Source organism: Carcharhinus amblyrhynchos, chromosome 18 (genome assembly GCF_965287045.1).
Source record: "Carcharhinus amblyrhynchos chromosome 18, sCarAmb.v2.hapA, whole genome shotgun sequence".
NCBI lineage: Eukaryota > Metazoa > Chordata > Chondrichthyes > Carcharhiniformes > Carcharhinidae > Carcharhinus > Carcharhinus amblyrhynchos.
In genome coordinates this window covers 9,834,649-9,853,738 of record NC_137341.1, presented here as the reverse complement: position 1 = coordinate 9,853,738, position 19,090 = coordinate 9,834,649, and the positions used below count along the sequence as shown (strand labels likewise).

Sequence of the window (19,090 nt, the reverse complement as noted above, 5' to 3'; positions counted from 1 at the left end):
TAACCTCCCTGCTCTTATATTCTACACCTCGGCTTCTTAACCACCTTAACTGTCCTGCTGACTTCAGGGATCCATACGAAACAACTGCAAGATCCGTCTGTACTGCCTAGCGTCCTACTGATCATTGTGTATTCCCTTACCTTGTTCTTCTAGCCAAAATTCATCACCTCACGCTTCAGGATTAAATTCCATTTGTCATCAATCTGCCCATCTAGATCATCCTGTTATTTCAGGCTTTCCTCGTCACTATGTACTAATTTTCATGTCATCTGCTAATTTACTGATCGTACCTTCTACTTTCAAATCTAGATCATTAATGTACACTACAAATAGATAGGACTCACCACTGACACATGCTGCCAGTCACAAAAATAAACGTCGACCACTACCTTTTGCCTCCTGCCAAAGCCAATTTTGGATCCAATGTGCCAAATTGCCCTGGATCCCTGGTCAAAAGCCTCACTGAAGTCCATGTAGATTACATCAACTGCAATGCCCTCATCTACACACTTTTGGGATATCCTGGGAGCTGTTACATAAAGTATAACGTTTCCTAAATCTCAAACTGGTCTCAATATTATCATCATTTGCAACAAACCTGTAACATCCAGTTCATTTCAACGTCAAATAGATCAAAATCATTCTAGTCCTAACTCATGTAGAAATTAAAAAAAAATTGTATATGCAAAATGTTATTCAGAATTCAAATATAGGTTTTCAAGGTTTATTTATTAGTGTCACAAGTAGACTTACATTAACACTGCGATGAAGTTACTGTGAAAATCCCCTGGTCACCACACTCCAGCGATGCCTGTTTGGATACATTAAGGGAGAATTTAGCAAGGCCGCTGCACCTAACCAGCATGTCTTTTGGACCGTGGCGAGAAACTGGAGCACCCAGAGGAAATCCACACAGACACAGGGAGAAAGTGTAAATTCCGTACAAGTGACCCAAGCCAGGAATTGAACCCGGATTCCTGGTTAGTTTGATAATTTCATATGTCCACTACTGTACTAAAATTTTAGTGACAACACTATCTTAGAGACAACTTCTGATCTTCAAACACCTTTAATATTTTGCGTGACCATCAAATCATCTGAATTATTTGTATAACGTTTCAGGAGTTCTCATAATTTTGTTTCTTCATGGAAATGATTGGAAGGGTTATTTTTGAAGGGCTGCATCTTAAGCCAATTTGTGGAATTCATAACTGGTAGAATGACAGAAAGTTATCTTATCCTAAGTCCATTAACCAGAATAGTCAACATGAGAACAGTAGCCAAATATCCCAGTTAAGCTCAGGGGTTCAGTCTGTAGTTAGAAATTAAGAGAAAGGCAAAGCCGAGAACAAGTCGAATGTTTCTGCCTGCTTTTTGAAAGAGAAGCTCAAGTAACAGTACATACATAGAGTAGGCCATGCAGACCCTTGAGCCTGCTCCATCATTCAATAAGATCATGATTGTAACCAGATGAAAAACAAGTTTAAGTTGCTATTGTATAGTTAGATTTTGGGCACTGCTGGCATACTCCTAAAAATAAAACTCAGATCTGGGTGTGAATGGCTAAAACTCATTTACATGTAGCTTGCCAACCAAAATGGGTTGGGAAGCCAAAGAGACGTTTGCCTGTCATTTAACGGGCAACAGGGAAGGAGGTGAAAGTTGATCAGAAGTCCAGATTGCAACCCTGGGTCAGAGAAAGTCTTACGTTCCTCTGTGGATCCTGAAAGAAATTTGAAGTTCTTAAAAATAATTACTGGATCTCCTTTGGGTGCTATTCCTGGCAGGTCTGCTGGGAGGTGGAGAGTTTGATGTCTCAGGACTCAGGTTTTAAGAGCTGTCGGCTTCCAACGAGGTAATGAAAGCCTAACCTACGTATTTAAAGTGGACCCTATTGGTGTGCTGGATATCCTTGCTTCCTGCAATTTTAAGGTTGCAGTTGGCCACATCAGGGCAGGAATTAAGTAGCTAAGATGCCTGCTCTATTAAAACATTGGCTGTGGAATTGAGTCAATAGTATAGTCTTATCAAATTAGATATTCTGAATCAAAAGTAAAGCAAGGTGGCATTTTAGAATTTTATATTAACTGAAATTTATACAAAACTTCTTTGATCAATAGAAAAAAGGACAGTACTTGCAAAAAAAAAGCAAAGCTCTACACCGTTAACGGTCTTACAGTTGTTCTGTATGACAATGTTTCAAACTATCTTTATAAACTGGAATTAACAGGGCAAAATACATGAAATGGTGTGAAGGACAACATACATTTTTCAAACTTTAAATTAGGAACTGGATATTGGGAAGATTATCCACCACAGTAAATAATGTTGAATGCAAAGAAACAAATACACCATTCATTTTTAATTTTTTTTTCCCTTCCAGAAATTGGAAGTTAGCAATAGCAGGTGTATCTAATGCTTTCCAAAACTGTACAAATAGCAATGGATAGTTACAAAAAACTGTTTGACATGAGCTTTTTTTTAGTCATCATCATTGCGTCAATGACGATGAACATTTAAAATCTCCAAATGAGTTGGTGTTTATTATTTTTATTATAATTTTGAGTTATCAGGCCCACAGCAGTGACTGTACACCAAGCACAAACGCACTGTGAACTCTATTAGGATGCCAGCTGAATGTCGTACTGTGCCCAAAGTCAAAAAAGATCTGCACCATTCAGAGGAGAGTTACATTTTAGGATCAGCAGAACAGTTGAGACTTGGGTTTGCAGTGAAATCAAAAAAGTTAAAAACTATTTTCCACAGGTAGTGGCACACCTCTTGTGTTAGTGCCTAACTTTCGAGTTACATTTAATTGTCATATTAAGACCATTCAAGATCACTTCAAAGCAATGCAAAAGTAGTAATTACGTGGTATTAAGACATGCAGTGCTGAGAACATCCAAAAGTTTTAAACGGTAAAGCCTATATACCCATATTATTAAAACATAAAGCGAAGTGCCAAATAAGAAAATGGGAGTGTTTTTTTTTGGGGGCTGAGCTTACAGGGTCTGCTATTATGCACATGCCCAGATCTCCCAGTATGCTGGCACTTCGCTTTATGTTTTAATAATATGGGTATATAGGCTTTACCATTTAAAACTTTTGGATGTTCTCAGCACTGCATGTCATAATACCATGTAATTACTACTTTTGCTTTGCTTTGAAGTGATCTTGAATGGTCTTAATATGACAATTAAATGTATCTCGAAAGTTAGGCACTAACACAAGTATGCTGGGAGATCTCTTGCCACCTCCCCACTTACGATTGCCACCTTCTGCCAAGTTCTCCCCTTCCATCTCACTCCCACAGTGTCCCCCTTCCTCCCACCATGTCATACCTCCACCCCACAGGCTCAGCTCCCTCTCAACCCTCCAACAGCATGTTATGGTACCCGGTGGACAGTGCTAGGCTGGCACCGCCTCTGACACCTGGGTGCTTCAATAGCCTCTGATCTCCCCAGCGAAGACATCAAGCCTGGTCTCTGCTGACGGCGACCATATACGATTCCACCTAGTGAGGTTAAGGTAAGTGAGCCGATTTCACTGGGAAACCGGGACTAGTACGATTAGGAGAGGCAAGAAACTGGGCGTGTCATTTTTTTAACTTCCCGCCCGATCTTCCCACCTTGCCCAAAATCAAGCAGAACAAAGTCATAAGATCACGCCCAAGAAAAAGCTTTCAAACCACATGAATGGCAATATTTGGTACAAATTGAAAGGGACTAGCAAATTGAATAACAGGGTGGTTTTTACCTACCTGGTAAAAACATGGGTTCACTGTTATATCAGTTAAAATATAAACTGACAAATTCCATAGTTTTTAAAAGATAACAACAGATATTGTGACATCATGATGCAGCTTAACTGACATCACAGAAGTTTACAATAATTGCCCTCAATTGTTAAAAGTGAATAGTGAGTGCAGAGAAGTAGAATACATCAGTGAGGATCAACAAGAGCCGAGGAAAGGCTGTACATTTAAGAATAATAACATTTTGAATTAGAGTCTGAATAGCTCAAGAAAATTATAGAGTCCAGGAGAAATAAAGTAAATTTGGGAAGTATGACGGTAAATTTCAGAATATGTAAACAAGATATTTTTGGCCTTGGCTGCAGTTTTCATGTTATACATTTACTGTAAATTGACTTGAAAGGCTTTTATTATGTAAACAATTTTTTTTGCTTTTGTGATGTTCGATAAATTTCTTCAAAAACAAATTAATGGAAACAAATTACTTAAGATAATAATTAGTCCATATATATTGACAACAGAACTTCTGGTCAATATCTTGTAGGCTAATCTTCCTTGGCGGTAACTTATTTGAACGCTTGAGCATCGTGAACATAGTTAGCAGCTGTTTCAGAAAATTGCTATGGTGGATAAAGTCTGACTGGCCTCCTCAGGATCAGCTATTTTGCAGGAAAGCAGACTTGTTCTTATTCCGTTTCTTGCGCTGCCTGATGCGAGCAACTGTATATAATGACAAAAAGATGCATTTTTATACTAAAACAAAAATATATACTCATGAAAATATGTACTGATTAACAAAATAAAAAGTTAAGATTAACTTATTCTGATGATGACTTCTCAGCTTTTATTGTGAGACATAAAAAAGCAAAACCAAATGAAAATTGAAGAATTTAACTTGCACAGGACACAATATACATGCACAAGCAAAATATGGTGTGTGGCCAAAAAAAGCTGAAGATGTTCAGCAGATTTGCAATGTGAAGATTTTTCTTTCCAAAATTTGTCATTTTTTTGCTTTCACTACAGTATATTCAGTTGACTGATTAATTTAGAAAATAACCCAAATGGTGGCTTGGAAAAATCAATTGCATGGAAATCTACTGAAGTGGTCACCTTCACATCAACAATACTGCCATTTCTCGGTAAAGGCAGTTTCTCAGTTTGGCAACATGCTTTCCACACGTTTCTCAAAATGCGTTCAGAATTCTTCTCGCTCCCAATTTTTTCAGTGACTAAAATTTTCATGTCCAAAACAAATGTTCAAACAAAATTTAAAAATAATCCGGTGAATTTCCTAACCTATTATGACATGATTACAGGTTGCTTGCCTTCTGAATTAACTTTTGATATCACTTCACCAGCTCTATTGTCATTTTGTTTTTCATCCAATTATTGTGTAATATTTGTCCTATTTCAATTAACTTTTTTAAATTGAATATATTTAGCTCTCTCATGTCTTTTGCAGACTTCCTAATCCCTTCCAGAATAGTTCAATGTTACTTTCCTTCTCCAATGTCAACTGCTTTGAAAGCAGCACCAATCTAACCACAGCTCTTCTGCCTCCATTATATGCTGGCTCATTCATTGTAGTCTCAGTTGTCTCACTCCTCTTTCCAACCCAGAGAATGTTCACCCCTTGCCAGCATTTCACATCTAACTATCTCTTTGCAGCCAACCTACTCGGTAGTTTTCTTTGGCTCTGGCCCTGCTAAATATGTAAATTGCTGCCACTCCCAATATATGTTCCGTTCGCTAGCCAAACACAATTCTGGCCCACAGTGCTGCTATCTCTACCATTGGCGGGGCAAGGAGAAAGGTCCTAAATTTATCTCAACCAGAGAGGATCGAACCCTGTGTTGTTGGTACCATTCGGATCCACACCAGCTTCCAGCCAACTGTGCCAACTGGCCCCCCGAAAGAATGAGTCGCTGTATCAACATGCACTTTAATGCAGACCTATAAATAATAGTGACGTTAGGGGCTCTTTCCATCACGTGGCTGACCAGGAATTTCTCTCACTCCGAATGCTTGACATCGGTGAATGGAAGGATTGACAAGTTGATACTCAACCAGGTTGGCTGCGTGATAATGCACCTACCTTGGCAATCAAGTCCTGGGACTTTGGCTCAGAGCAGGGAAGTTATCCACTACATCAGAATATTTCATTCCAGTAAATGCAATAAATATTGCTTTTAAACTAATCTACTCACACAGCTCCAGATCTTTGCCTTGTTTTGCCACCCTGCTGCTGTCCTCCTCAGTCCTTTCATTTTTATCACTGTGCACATCTAGTTCTGGTACTGTAGCAGCTGGTGAAGTCCTAACTATTTATTCACAGGAAGGAAAGACTAGCTGGGAGTTGTAAAACCCAATCTTCAGCTCCAAAATAACACATGCAGCCATCCCATAGAACGGGGAGGCATGTGATTTCAGAGGTTTGCTGAAACCTCGGATGAGATCATGTGGTCTCTGAGGTTGCTCTAACATAAAGATCTTAATGTCAATACCTCAGTCTGTCAGGCAACTCCAGTTTATGTTGAGAGCAACAGAGCTTCACTAGTTGGGTTTCTCTTTGAGAGTTGTCTCACTCCAACCAGTGTCCCCATTGGCTTCTATTGGCACAAGGACGTCCTCTGCTGTTTCAGGAAAAATGGTGCGTTCCTCAATAGCAGCACTAATCAGGTAGAATTCAACCCCTCTTTGGCTGTAAAAAAATCCCCCACCCTTTCCATGGACATAGCATAAATGGAGCACCCTTCACCAGATGGACAACACCCCCATCACCACTTAATGTTTGGGTCACTCCCCTATCCCTACAGGTGTGAGGGTGACCTGACCCGAACCTTCCCAGCCACAATAGAGACACTCCAATATGGGGGCAGAGGTACCTGCCTCCTTCAGGCCCCACTCCTACAGAGTTCCACCCTGGCAAGACTGGCCAGGGCACTGTATAGCCATATACCTGAGCCAGGGGCTCCAAGTCCCCCAGCGTGGTCATATCCAGAGGAATAAATGGAGGTCCTTACTGAAGATCCCTTGGAGGATAATTTCTGAGTTTCGCTGTTAGTATGTTCAGTCATGTTATGAATCCTTATGGGATTATAACACAAGGCATATGCCTGGGATTCACCAGCTGGCAGCGTTTTGCACTGTGAAAATCTATACTGGAAAGGGTGACAGGGATGACTTTACTACTATGATCAGTTACGGTAGCCACGATCCCAATTACATTATGCAGGAGGAGTATAATGGGATTTATAAGAGACTCACTAATGACTGCGAAGACAACTTTGCAGTGAAGTATATCTCAACCTCAGATTCCACACCCTCTTGTTGATTCCTAGATGAGTTGCCTTTGAATGCAAGAACATCAAGTTGTATATTCACAGAGTTTTCATTAGGGACAGCAGTGCAGAGTTGATCTTGGAGAACTCCAACTTCTTTTGCACTGTGACGGATTTGAGAACCTGCTCTCGAACGTTTCCCAGGAGGCACTGCAACACAGCAAGATCCTGAAGGTCATCGGCAAAAACATCATCACGAAATGCATGCAGCTATTCTCTGAGTTGGCAGAGGACACAAGAACTGCTTGTAGAATTGCTTACAGTTCTCCAAGAACCTCAAGCTTAGTATTCACAAGCGCTCTCAGAATTGCAAAAGGTGTCTGAACTGCTGCATTGTTGCATCTCGCAGTCTGGGGATAAGCTCATCACACTGACAGACGACGTTTCTTGTATGACGGAAAACTAAAACTGCATAAACTGCCTTTGTGCAGTGTGTGATCAGGACCTTGAATTACCGTCCATGATTTTCAGATCGTGCTCGTTCCGAAACTGGTAAATCCTGCTCAACGTCAATGGACCTTTCCACGGTCCACTCCTTGCCCGCTATGATTCCTGTGGCGGGCAGAACAGGAAAATTCACCCCAAAGTTTTTAAAGTTTATTCTATTCATGTCACAAGTAGACTTACATTAGCACTGCAACAAAGTTTCTGTGAAAATCCCCAGTTGCACCTGTTCAGGTACACTGACGGAGAATTTATCATGGCCAATGCACCTAATCAGCACGTCTTTCAGACTGCGGGAGGAAACCAGGGCACCCGGAGGAAACCCATGCAGACACAGGGAGAACGCCCAGACTCCGCACAGACAGTGACGCAAGCCGGGAACCAAATCAGGGTCCCTGGCTCTGTGGTAACCCCTGTGCCACTGTGTGGGGAAAAGAAATGGTGTGAAGACTGAGTCAAGTAGGACAATCTCACGAGTTTATGAAAGAGATCTTGCGCAAGCAAATGGAAAACCTGAGTCTCCAGCTGACTTGTATCCTCTCCATATTGCATTGTGATCAGTAACTAAGGTTGGAGAAGACCATGAAGGTTCAGGTCCCAAGGTTCAACATAGCCATGATGGTCAACAAACAACCTGCAGATCAATCTTGACCATGCAATTGTGATACCTTGAGGCAAAAGGCTGAGGCAGCCAAGAATGCCAAAGATATGAACGATTATGTGATCCTTCTCTTTGAGATTGCACTCAAATCTTCAGGGCTTTCATTAAATGTTCACCAGACACACTCCAACTATATTTACTGAATGAATATAGGTTTGAGCACTGACCATGAGGTAACTATGGAAGAGCCCACTACTCGAACTGTAGAAGAGACCTCATTGCTGGAAGAACACTAGGATACATCTTGCACAGAGGAAGTGGACTGAAGACTTTCTTTCCAGCATTTTTTCTGATTGCCTTGGATTACTGTATTGAAGTTGATCTTTCTAACCGATTAGTTGTATAGTATGTATAAAGATCATGTAACCAGTATGCTCAGATCACCAGGGATTGCTCCTTTCGTTGAAAGCCTCGCACTGCAGCCATTATCAGATGTTACTGTTCTTTTTTATTTTAAAATGCATGTTATTTGTAGCTATACGCTGTAAATTAAAATCAGAAACCACAGTAAAAAAATACTTAAGGAAGAATAAAATCCAAACCTTTAGATAGATTTTGCATCTCTCTAAAAGGAAGTTCCACTTTAATGATGTTTTCTGCTCTTCCGTTAAACTGCAAAACTCATCAGTCTAGGAATTACAGCATAAGATAAACAGTAACCAGTTGTGTAATCTTAATTCATTAGATAATTAATAAGCTAAATTTTCTCATGTTGTTATACTGTGATTTAATACAATGTTTCTCAAAATGTTTCAGGCAAAGTTTTTGACTTATTATTGCTCATTTTGATAGTACAAGTCTTTAAAGCTCTGCAGCATAGGATAAGGGGCAAGTGGGAGATAAAAAGGAAAATTAAGTACAAAGGCTGTCCGTAGTCTCACCAATTGCTATCCCGATAATGGCCCGTGCTCTTCCCCACTGGAATAGAGCATACAGATACACCTCTGATTGCCTCCAGCTGTCTGCGGTTGAGCACTCCCTTGTCCTTGAAGAGAGTGGGAAGTATGTCAGAATGTCAAGCAATCTGTTTGGGAGACTGAAATATGCAGTGTCTGAGGATAGTGGTTCAGTTAGTAGAACATGGCAATTGAAGATACATTCATTGATCTTGACAATTCACGTGAGGTCACTGAACTTCTTGCAGTGCTACATTCAGGTCCTCAGCTTCGACCTCAAAAGGTATCTGCTCTCATTGCCTTCCAAGCGTATGTCTGACAAGCCTCAAGTCTCCCTTAAGCTGCTGGAGGTGCAGCAGCAGAGCTGGGAGATGGAGGAGGGACCGTCAGCAACACTACAGCAACTGTGAGGCTGCAGGGGGGAATACCGCAGTCTTTGCGTGCAGGAGGTAGTGCTGGCACAATCCTGCAAGGTGGCATCCACAGTGGAAAACTCGGGGCTGGAAATGGTCACCACGGGTGGCAGTGTCCAAGGCACGGCTGAGTCCCTGCAGGCCGTGGCCAAGTCAGAGCGGGCCATGGCTGAGGGGTATATGACCATCCTGGAGACCTGGTGGGCCATAGTCGACATGTGGCAGGCTATGGCTGCAGGCCTCGAGGGCATGGCTCAGACAGCGAGCCACGGCTGACTGGCTGCAGAGCTTGACCCTCTCAAAGGGCACTCGCTGCAGATACGAAAAACTTTGCCCAGACTCAGACATCATCGCCGAGTGCTAACACACCATGGGGTGAATGCAGTTAGGCCTCCAGGACTGGCAAGGCCAGGTGACGCTGGGCTGCTGGGGCTCAGTCCAACTGCTCCACCACAACATGGAGTGACCCAGGGCCCATTGGCACCACGAGGGAGGAGAAAAGGCTACAGCCTGTGCGGGGGCCTCTGACTTGGGAGACTCCATCTGTTGTAAGGCATTCTGACTCCCCCCTTCCTGACACCGATGGATCTCAAGGGCAGTATGATGAACAAGGTGGCATGGATACTCCAGTGCCACCAGAAAGTCAGCCAGGGCTCTCCAGGTCCCAGCACTCCAGGGGACATCCGCCAAGGGCAGCACAGACAACGGGGCATGGAAAGCAGCTGCGCCTCCACCTAGAATGTGCATCGTGGGGGGGGAGGAAACAGACATATTGATGTAGTGCTAGGCCATGTAAAATAAATAGGTTATAGGATCAAGAAGGCATGGGTAATGGACTGCATGAGTTAAGTTAGGGAATTAGGCACTGTCAACGATCACATCCAGCTGTTATATTACACTGTTAACTACCAGCATCTCATGTTATTGCACTGTTAGTTTTACCAATAAATATTATACCTCGTTAGCTGTGACTAATGTGTGAAATTTACCTCCCACTGTAAGGATTCTATGAAATGTATTTTGAAACAAAAATGCAATATTCTATATATATGGATTGGTATGGGGGTTAAAATGATTAATGACTGCACCCTAATTAATATTAGATCCTCTTGTGCAAGAACAATGAGTTATTTTGCTGTGTAAAAAAATCACAAGTATATCATTTCAGAACTGCAGGATATTTTAAAAGCAATGTCTCAAGTTGTTTCTGTTTACTTTTAACAATTAAAGGAACTTGTCAAAAAATGTGCCAATCGACGGCATTGCTTTTATTTTCATTCAATGGTTAAGAATTCTGTAAATTGTTTCTCATGTCCACAAAACAATTTATTAGATTTAAATAAAGATGGAAACTTATTCAGAATTGAGCAACAAAGAGTCCTCACCACCAGTGGGCAGTAGTGGAATTGGGAACAAAACATCCAAACAATGTACTGGAATTTTGAAAATAGCCCAAACAATTGGTAATTTATTTTATATGTATTTAATGACTGCCAGCTATAATTTTGAATCCTATCTGATATACACATAGTTAACAGCACAAACATTACTTTAATCATAACTTCTTTTATTGATTCGTAGGAAATGGCCAGTATTTAGTTGCCCTTGAAATGACACTGGTGAGCGTTATCAATCATTAAATGCTTATTCATGGAATCCTCTAAAGAAATCCCCATAACAAATAGCAACAATCATAATAGGCATCTCTACGCTGTTTAATTTCTCTTACACAGATAGCATAACTTGTAAATACATGTACAATTCGATGGTTGAACAAGCAGGACATATACATAAGGGATGCAGTTTTCTTTCCTTCTATAAGGTAACTTCACCAACACTATGGAATTCTCAAATCGAGGACTATGACTGGCAGTGCAGCTGGATCATCAAAGTCAGATCTCTCACTTGGGTCCAACAGTGTAGACTTGTGTGTGAAATTGTTTCACGTCAATATCCAGGAAAGCCAGTAATACTGCTAAAACCAAAATTATCTTCCATGTTTGTTCAATGATATTACTAATTAAATTTACCATGGACTGTTAAGACCCAGGCCAAAGACTCCAAAGTGTTTTGTGCAATTAGCCTAGACCCTGGGTGGAATTTTACGACCTTATTGCACCCGTTTTGCAGCAGAATAAAGTCATAAAATCAGGCACGATGTGACTAGCCTATTCTGGGTCCATTCCCATTTTATCAATACAAAAATCAGCAACTGGGACCTCGCCCAAAGCTGGCAAAACATCGCTTTGCATTTTTTTGAATTTGTCATAGTGTTACCTAGCTTTACTCTCCATCGTCCCAGCTCACTTACCTTAACAGCTTAGTTTGCTGCAGCTGGAAATCAGTCAGGAAAGCACAAAATGTAAATGTCAGATTCAGACGCTTTGCTCACAGGGTTGGACTTCAGATTCTCAGGAAGAACCCGGGTCAGAACGCTGACCTTGGGTCTCAGCACTGATTCTGGATCCTAGTGCTGGCAGCAGCAAGCATTGTTGCTGGTGGGGGATGGGCTGGAAACTCTCTGAAGTAGCAGTGCTGCAGCCTCAGGACTAAACAGCAGTCTACGGCCATTACTGTATGACTGTGGGTGTGTGTTTGAGTGGGGCAGAATGGAGGGGCTATGTTGCCATTCTGGAGGGCTGTGGAATGGGGTATAGGAAATGTGTTTTGTTGGAGGGGTATGGGAATGTGTGTTTTGTGGGGAATGGTGTGGGAAGTGTGTGTTGCTGGGGGCTGTGGGGGCCGTATGGGATGTGGGTGTTGCTGGGGAGATGTGGAGGGAATTTGGGAAATGTGTATTGCTAGGCTGGGGGCAAGCAGAGTTTTTTAACCTTTGTCTCTCCCCTTTTCCAAACCAACAACCCACTGCCCCCCCACTTCAGATTGATGAGATGGCTTTGGCACAACCAATTGATCACTGGCTCGCAGCCAGTGTGATCCAAGACCTTACAGAGATCCTGCTCAGACCCGAAATTACACGTGGCCTCGAGGAGGCTCAACTGTGTGGTGGAATTCTGTCACAGTGTAATCCTGCTCGGATGGAATTTCACATTGGACCCAGAATTCTTAACCTCCTTCCCTGGGTCAGGCACCCCACGGTTTGAGCTACTTCACGGAAATGCCCTCCATGCCCTTTGCCGTGGCATGGATGAGTTTCCAGTATGCGTTGTTGCTGCACATCTTTCACTACCTTGCCTTCGTTCACTGCCCAGATACACCTCGACATGCCTTGTTGCTGTCCAGCGATGGAGGTCCCCACTGGAGGTCCCTCTGTGGAGGGATCCTACCCCATTATCTTGGGGGCCTAGGGTGGAGGATGGTGCATGCAGCAGTCCCATACAACTGTAGGTTTATGGGCTCCGAAGAGACACGCCCTTTTTGCAATCTTGTGGAATCTGTGAACTGTGTCTACGTTGAGTATTATAAGCTGCACTCCCTTTTTAGTTACCTTAAAAACCATGTTGCGTTTGCGCTTCAGTCCCATGCTCCTGACCTACAGACACCCAGTGCAAAAAAGGGGTGGGAAGGTGGAAGGCCTCCTCATGCATTTGCTACTGGGCCTGGCCAAACTTGCCACTAATTGATCCAGGCAGCAGGCGACCGAGGAGATTGTCCGGCTTGACTCTCTGTCCCTCTACCGTAACTATGTTTGCGGCCGGGTGTCTCTGGGCACTACTGAGGCCTTCCGTGCCCGTGGGCACCGCAGGGAATGGGGTGTATTATTGATCCCTTTAATCACATTTTAGTTTGATGTTTTAAGTTTCCTTTCTACTTTGGTTTTTATTTCTTTTTGAGGGCTGCCTCTTTTAATTTGTCCCTTAGTTAACTTAGTTTAGTTTATTTGGTTAGTCAAAAAGATTGACTACTGCTGACTTTCATCTGTGCGCACTTAAGAGTACCTACAACTTTCTAATCTTGTGTAGCTTATTGCTTCTCCTAGGTGCTACCCTAGGACGCACATCAGAGATGGATGTATCCAGCTGTGATCCAGGCCCCGTTGCCTCTGATGTTCTTGGCAGCTGTCCCTAGGTGGCAGATACCTGGATGGTCCTGGCTGACTTGCAGATGACACTGATGCTTCTGTGCCACACTGTTTATCCAGCTGGCCCGGTGTGAGGAAGGGGGGTGAAAAAAAAAAGGAAGGTCTTGGGATGTCCAGAGTTTCCTGGGCGGAAGGCCCTTCCTCCTCCCTCAAGGTGCCCGTAGGCCCAAGAGGTACTCCATGGGATGCCGGGGTAGTTGGACTGAGTTCCAGAAGCTCTGGCGTCACCTGGTCCTGCCAGTCCTGGAGACCCAGATATGTCTGCCGCATATGAGACTAGGCCAAGCTTTGGAGCCCCTCTGCTGTAGCATTCTGTGAGCATGCCGGGCTCCAGCGTCCCTCAGCATTAGCCCTCTGAGACTGGGCTAAGTTGTCGAGGCTCACAGCCACGGCTTGCTATCTCTCCCGAAGGCCGACGAGAGTCCCAGCCACGACCAACAACGTCTCCAATATGCTCCCGATATCCACGACAGACTGACGTGCCTCCTGAATGCCAGTGACACCCTCAGCCGTGGCCCGCTGTGTCTCCACGGTGGCCTGAATCCTGTCATCCATGAGGCCAAATCTTTGACCCAGTATTTACAGTGCGGATGCCACCCTTGCGGTGTCGGCTTGGTTACCATGCTGTGCCGGCACCATTTCCTGCAACAGCATCTGTTTGACTCCTCTAAACAGCCTTGCAGTCGCAGCACGGCCGCTGACAGCCCATCCACAATTCCCTGGATTTTCTGATGCATTTCCACCAGCTTCGGAAGGAACAAACCCCGAGGTCCGGCATCTGGCTCGGAAACAGCTAATTCCTTGCCTCCTACAGACTTTTGTGTGCCCGAGCCCTCAGATATGTCTGCCTCTGCCCGATGTTCATCAGCAACTGTGGTGTGCTCACCAGGAAGTGACCCAGAAGCCTCAGCACTAAAATGACCCACTGTCGAGATAGTCTCTTGTGTTAGTGGGTTGTGTGGTCGACGCCTGTGCCGAATCATTCATGCTATCCTCGGAGAAATTTTCAAGGCTTCTCTTTGAGGTGTCGTCCGAGGTGTCTGAGGGAGTTTCTTCATGAGCAGCAGGGGGGCTGCTGATACCTGAAAGGCCTGATGCATCAGGGTCCAGGAGTGTAACAAAGAACACACATTGGGGGAAGGGAGGGAAAGCATTCCACGTAGCATAGTACTTACTTCAAAGAAGACTTAGTAAGAGAGTCGAGCTGATGGTCACTTGCATGCCGGTCACAATTCTATGCGTTGATTCTCTCCCTGCCAGCTCCAGGGCACGTGTACAGGTTCCAGAATGGGATGCACACTCACCGTCAATGCTTGAAGGTCGTTTAATTTCTTCTGACACTGATCCCTGGACTGAGGTATCAAGGTCCTGGCATTAACTGCAGTCGCCACCTCCCTCCATAATGCGTTTGCAGCGTGACCCCTTGGCAATGCCCCTGAATGGAGAACAGCAGCTGGCACCTCTCCTTCACTGCATCCAGCGAGCTTGGTCAGCCTTGGAGAATTTCGGGGCAGGTTTCTTTCCAGCCAGCTTCCTGGTGTGACTGGCTGTGTGTCCATCATTGCAGCATATACACAGTTCCAGCTTGTTAGGGGAGTGCAGGTGCAATCAGTTTGCGTCAGTCATGGGCCCGTTAGTAAAAAATCCTTGTGAGAAAAGTAAAGGGATCCTGGTTTCAATAGAGGGTTAGCCATCTCCCAAGCTTCTGATTGGCTTTATTCGACAAGGTACCGCGTCCAGGGAGTGTCATTCTCAAGGCTTTTGTTCCACAAAGGAATTCTTTTTGGGAGAATTCTGCCCATCATCTTTATAACATGAAAGTATAGCATAAAGAAAATATTTTAATAATACCTTTGAGTAAACAGATATTTTCTCAAGATGTGTTTCTCATGTTTCACATTATCTCGCAGATCACAAAAAAAGTTATCTCCATACTCTGGTTTGAGAATCACTGGAGTAAAAGGACATTGACGAAAAGAATATCAGTCCTCGTATTGCAATTTCAATCAAAAACTCTCAAATTCCAGATACTCACTGTGTAACCAAGAGTTTTCTCAGCTGTGCTTCCTGATAAGTTACATGACTGAAGAGTGCCTGTATGGTCAGACACATCCACCCAGAAATCAAAACTGGTGATAATACTTGAAGGGTTCATTGCGCCAGATGAACAGGAAGGATTTGTGCATACGTTTGATTCAGTATCAATCAAAAATCTGCATCTGCCACTTTAATAAACAAAGAATTATGCATTTTAAGATTCTTGTCAAATACCATTGGAATACAGCATAATTTTACAATTGTTGCTCACCATTTTAATGCTGCATTCTACTTCATCCTGACATCTGTCCTAAATAATCTCATGGAATTTTTTGGAACAGCATCTAATCTTTCAATTAGCCACTTTACAACTTTCTGGACTCAAATTCCACAATTTCAGATCATAGCCACTATTCCCATTTTCCTTTGGACAGCAGTTACTGGTAACGATTCTGCTTTCACAATTTTCAGTTCCTTCAAAGGACTACTCCAGCTTATTTAGTTGGAGCTGCGCTCCTGAGCAGGCTTTACACCTGCTAAACAGTTCTAAGTAAATCAGTGTAAAAAGCAGAACAGTGTAGCACAAACTGCCCACATCTGCATGAATATGGCCATATCATATTGTAGGGAATTGTGCAGTAGTTGCGGTAGGGTAAAACCAGAAATCGTGAGTATAAACTTTTGGCATGTGTACCAGTACATGTATCGAGACTTCCTCAGAGCCCCGAGGCACAACAGCAGCTTAAGTTGAGACAATCGCTGCTCCCAATATCAGAAGACTCAGATCTTGATGTTTTTTTCATTCTAGCATCATTTTACAGCCTTTGCTTACATTGTAATTTCTACTGGGACGAAATCTTCAAGTTTAGCAAAATTGTTTTGGCAATAGGATGAATTCTATATCCAGTAACATCCAAGCTAGCTAACTCCACCCAGGACATGAAATGGATATACACAAGTCGGAGAATGTGCAGATTTGATAGGGTAGCAAAACTGTCATAAATATTTTTGTCAAGAAAACAGCAAAAATAAATAAATATCATCTTCCTTAGTCCTAACTGTGCTTTTATATATTGAACAGGCAACGTTTACATTTGATACAGCACCAAGCAAAATTGTTTCTGCCATTTTTAATATTCACATTTAAAGTAAATAATGCCATTCTTACCATTTAGATTTAATTATCTTTGAATTGTCAGAATCAATATTAAACATAGTGATGTACGCATATATGATTCCATAGATGGGTTCTGACTTGCCGACTTTGTCCATTAGTTTATTTTTCAACTGCTGCACAGTGAAAACATCCACAATAGAATGCACTGCAAACCAATGTAAATATGTAAACTGTTCCTCTCTTACATAAATAAAAGGAATGCACAATACAGAAATCCAGCTCACAACTAATTATAGCTAAGTGATTCACACTGAGTTGTATACAGATGAGAAAATGCTGGCTGTCCATTTACTTATTAAGTAAAATGTCTATAACGCGTGCATCACAAGACACTTCAAAGAAATGTACAAATAAGTGTAATTGCATAGCAATAGTACAAAATAGCACAATAAATAGTGGTATCATCTTGGGTATCTCACATTTAATCACTAACTGGAGTCACACAATTATTTTCTTTATTAGTACATACCTTAGCACTTTGTTAATATGGTAGAAGCACAATGAAAACAGAAATTATCCGCGTGTTTTTAAAAGAAGCAAAGTGTAAACGATTTTACTTTAGTTGGCATCAAGATCACAATTTCTTGGAATTAAATTGAACATTTATTGTAAATTATTTATTTTATGCGCTTTCATTGTATGCTTTTTGTAAAATAAAAATGTGTGATTATAAAGTTTACTGAGTAATTCTGTCCAAAAGACAACGTACATTAAATTGTAAAAAATAGTTTAGTGGGAGTTAACAAATAAAGGAATCAATTTTGCAGCATTCTTTTGTTACATAGAAATTAGCTACCATCTATAGTGGAATCTGTCTCGCAACAAAAATTAGTGCTTCCAAGCATATGGTTGCTTCATTTCAACTCTTCATTGATTACTTAAGCATGTGTTAGAAGTAGTTAAATCACATTAACCAAAATCTTTCCTTTGTGAGTGAGAAGGCCAAGTTCTGCTTGCTCCACAGTTTCAGAATCTCCAGGGATAGAAATTAGTTTTTTTTGGTGTATATGTACTTACATTTATGAGATCCCTAATGTCAGACTGTTCCTGCCAATTGGCAGTGGCTTATTTTGGATTCCGTTTATATTCAATAAACCCCTTACTAATGTTCTTTCATAAGCATAATATTTCCGTCATCATGTTAATAAAATGACAAACATCTTGTCATTTACGGTATTTGTTATTTGATGCATGTTCTTTGGTTAGATTCTCCTGCATAATATATTCAATTTTGTTGTATTTGTGGAAAAATATCTCACATTATGTCACGTAATCTTGACGTTGTTCAAAGACTAGCTGTTACAAAATTGCAAAATCGACTGTAATTGTATTGGCCAACATCTTAAGTGTTTGATAAAAAGGATAATACAACCTCAAATATATCTAAAATCCAAGAGTGGTTCTTCAAAATCAGAATTTAATTTTTGTATACTAATTGGAAGAATTGTTAATCCATGGTTTGGACTTTGCAGTGGCAATGATGGTGAAATTGTTCACTTTTATTACTTCTCTGAAACTTATATTAACTTCTGGAATTTGCATACATACAGTTTAATGTGGAAATCTAGAAGTTGCAGTCAACGATTTAATGCTTCACCAAAGCATGCGCTTTTGAAGCCCCTACGTTGCAATCAAATAGAAATAACTGAACTGATGAGAACCTGACCGGCTGTTAGTCTTGCTGTAAAAATTCTCGAAAAAATTGCACCTTGATGATGAGGCTCATTTGAGTATTTTATGGGGTACTAACTTATTAATTACAGGTGAACAGCTTCGTTGGCCTGAAAACTTATTTTTTAGCTCTGTGAAATTTCTATATAATGATAAAAATTGCACATTTTTCACTTCTGTAAAAGGTTTTTAAGATGATCACTTGTCTACTGTTACAATCCCAGCTAATGTTACTACTGGACAGTCAGGTCCCACTGTGGAACCTCATTCGATAGATCCTAGCTTTTACTTTTTGGTTGGAGATGTAGATGAGTAAAGTCACAGAAATGATTAACTCATAACAAAAGAATGAAACATTATTTAACGAGAAAATATTAACTATAATACTCTACTCTTTCACCCCAGTTACACTTTTACAGATTTAAAAGGATAACACAAGTTACAAAATCTTACATTCTAATGTTCTCAGAAATGCACAGTCCATGTAAACCAATAGGTGAAATGTGGTCAGACACACCACACTCTGAAACCAAGTAACAAAACCACTCAAAACAACTTCTGTGGATTTCTCATAAAATTCCCCAATGCTTATTACATGGAGCCAACAAGTCTCACTGGAACTCTAACTTACAAACGAGGGTTTCCAAACTC

The 19,090-nt window shown here is 41.8% G+C and overlaps 1 protein-coding gene across 1 annotated transcript in view; it reads right to left on the bottom strand.

Annotated features, from left to right (window-relative positions):
* Positions 1–3,973: 3,973 nt before the first annotated feature.
* The window catches only part of meiob (meiosis specific with OB-fold), a 61,525-nt gene continuing 46,408 nt past the window's right edge, over positions 3,974–19,090 (bottom strand). Inside the window, exons 11-14 of the mRNA XM_080206076.1 lie at positions 16,760–16,913; positions 15,590–15,779; positions 8,746–8,832; positions 3,974–4,474 (exon numbers count right to left, since the gene is read on the bottom strand). Of these exons, the coding sequence (XP_080062202.1) occupies positions 4,364–4,474; positions 8,746–8,832; positions 15,590–15,779; positions 16,760–16,913 (542 nt within the window). The 3' untranslated portion in view covers positions 3,974–4,363. The remainder of the gene's footprint in view (positions 4,475–8,745; positions 8,833–15,589; positions 15,780–16,759; positions 16,914–19,090) is intronic.